Source organism: Artemia franciscana, chromosome 8, assembly GCF_032884065.1.
Source record: "Artemia franciscana chromosome 8, ASM3288406v1, whole genome shotgun sequence".
In the NCBI taxonomy this organism is placed as follows: Eukaryota; Metazoa; Arthropoda; class Branchiopoda; order Anostraca; family Artemiidae; genus Artemia; species Artemia franciscana.
Genome location: NC_088870.1, coordinates 13,812,574 through 13,814,728, shown reverse-complemented (window position 1 = coordinate 13,814,728; position 2,155 = coordinate 13,812,574). Strand labels below are relative to the sequence as shown.

The 2,155-nt window shown below is 34.4% G+C and overlaps 1 protein-coding gene across 1 annotated transcript; it reads left to right on the top strand.

Moving 5' to 3' along the window:
* Positions 1-821: 821 nt before the first annotated feature.
* Positions 822-1,946, top strand: LOC136030621 (5'-3' exoribonuclease 1-like). Its single transcript, XM_065709687.1, has one exon. It carries the CDS (start codon positions 822-824, stop codon positions 1,944-1,946), a length of 1,125 nt encoding a protein of 374 aa, XP_065565759.1.
* The last annotated feature ends 209 nt before the right edge of the window (positions 1,947-2,155 follow it).

Here is a 2,155-nt window from a genome sequence, read left to right as displayed (position 1 = left end):
TCTAGTTAAACATTTTTTGTTTATTACAAAATTCGCTAGATGTAGCGATTTATTTAAAACGAGCTATTAAACAATTTTCAATAGTTTTACAGTGTACATCTAGCTGCGGAGGAGAAAACAGAAAAAAAAATATACCATCGATGCAGAATATCGCAGTTTAAGCCACTTTTCTTGATTTTCAAGCCAGGATATTTTCTTTGTTGTTCAAGCCAAGAAACTGTCAGTTTTCTATATGGGATTTTCGGACAAGGCGGTTCCAATAGTGTACTTTCTGTTTCAATCTGACACCATGGTAAAGAGTTATGAGTTATTGTGTTGTTTACCATGGGATGTGATCGTCTCTTACTAAGGTGCTAGCTGCCACTGCATCCCAGAAAAAACTCGAAGTTTCAACAAAGAATTGTTTTGACCTTACCTAAAGCCGTGAAATTGAGGTCAAGTTTTTCAGTTGATTAGTATTTACATATCATGTACTCAAGAAATTGACTATTTGTAACTCGTTTGGTGTCAAAAAAGGACAAACTGAAGTCCTATTACACTTTTGGGAGCAAGTGAGAATTTGTCATCTGCAAAAACTTAAAGTATTTGCTTTACAATGGAAGCCAAATTGGAAAAACTAAACTTTGACTTTGCTAAGTAGCTTGGTTAAAGAATAAAATCCGGAAAATGCATAAAATTCTCGCCGTATAACTGTTTAGTTTTTTTAACCTATTAGCAGAGTCCATATTGTAATTAATTTCTATTTATGAAAAATTTCTGCTCAAAATCTAGTGAACTTGATTCGCAGAATTTTTAGAACTAAAAGTTAAAAATTTCAAAGTATGGGAGTATTAAAGTTTTTCAAGTGGCTTTTACAAAGACACCCCATTTTAAATAGGGAAATTATTGAAACTGATCCACCAAAGATAGATAATCTGTATTTGGATACAAACTGTATTATCCACAACTGCAGTCGAAAACACAGGAAAGGTACTGATAAAAAAGATGTTGAAGACAAAGTTATTAATCATGTCCTGCGTTGCATTGACGAACTAATTCGAGTTGTCCGTCCCAAAAATTTAATCTTCATAGCTATTGACGGCGTTGCTCCAATGGCAAAGCTAAGGGGACAAAGGGAAAGAAGGGCCCTTGCGGCTTCAAAAACGCATAAGAAAAGAGAGGAAAGTGAAGAAAGTAATCCAGAAGCTAAAAGTGAATTTAACCGAAATGCAATCACACCAGGAACTGAGTTCATGGAAAAACTCTTAAAGGAGCTCCACTTGGCTGTAAGTTCAAGAGTAAACTCTAACTCATCCTGGAAAAAGTGCAAGGTTATAATTTCTGGACCAAGAGTACCCGGAGAAGGAGAGCATAAAATTATTGGGTACATGAGAGAACAACTATCACAGGCTCCATCTCTTAGACATTGTATCTATGGCTCAGATGCTGACTTGATTATTCTTGGTCTTTGTACCCACCTTCCTTGTGTTTCTGTTTTGAGAGAAGATGTACAACGTGTAAATGGTCGCATTAAAAGAAAGTTTATATTCGTTGACTTAAAAGTATATAGAGAGCTAATTGATATGGAGTTTGAGGAGGTGAAAGAAAAAATCACATTTCCTTATAGCTTACAAAATATTATTGATGATTGGATGGTCTTGACGTTTTTGGTTGGAAACGATTTCATTCCAAAGCTATCCTATTTTAGTGTTTCTGTATTACCCCTTGTCTACAGGAAATATAAGTCAATACTTCCTGAACTAAACGGGTACATAACATGCAATGGAGAGCTACACCTTAATCGATATGAAAAACTATTAAGCGTATTAGCTGATATTCCCAAGAGCCAAAAAACAAGTAAAGGAAAATATCAACAAGATTTAAATGTCGGAAAATCCATGCAATACACAAAAAAACCTTTGGCTGGCCTAGTGGATTCTCACATCGAGAGTGACGAGCAAAAGTAAGATCGCACAATTCTTTGTTCTTTGCGTTCATTTTTGACTCTTATCTAACAACAAATTGTTCTTCAAGAAATGTGCTCAAATATGTGACACTAACATAAATTTCTTTTCAAGATTAAAGCTTTTAACAAATTTTCTCAAAATGTTTTCCTAGCAAAAAATTCCGTTATGTAGATTTTCAGAAAAAGTATGGAGCCGTTTTTGAAAAATAT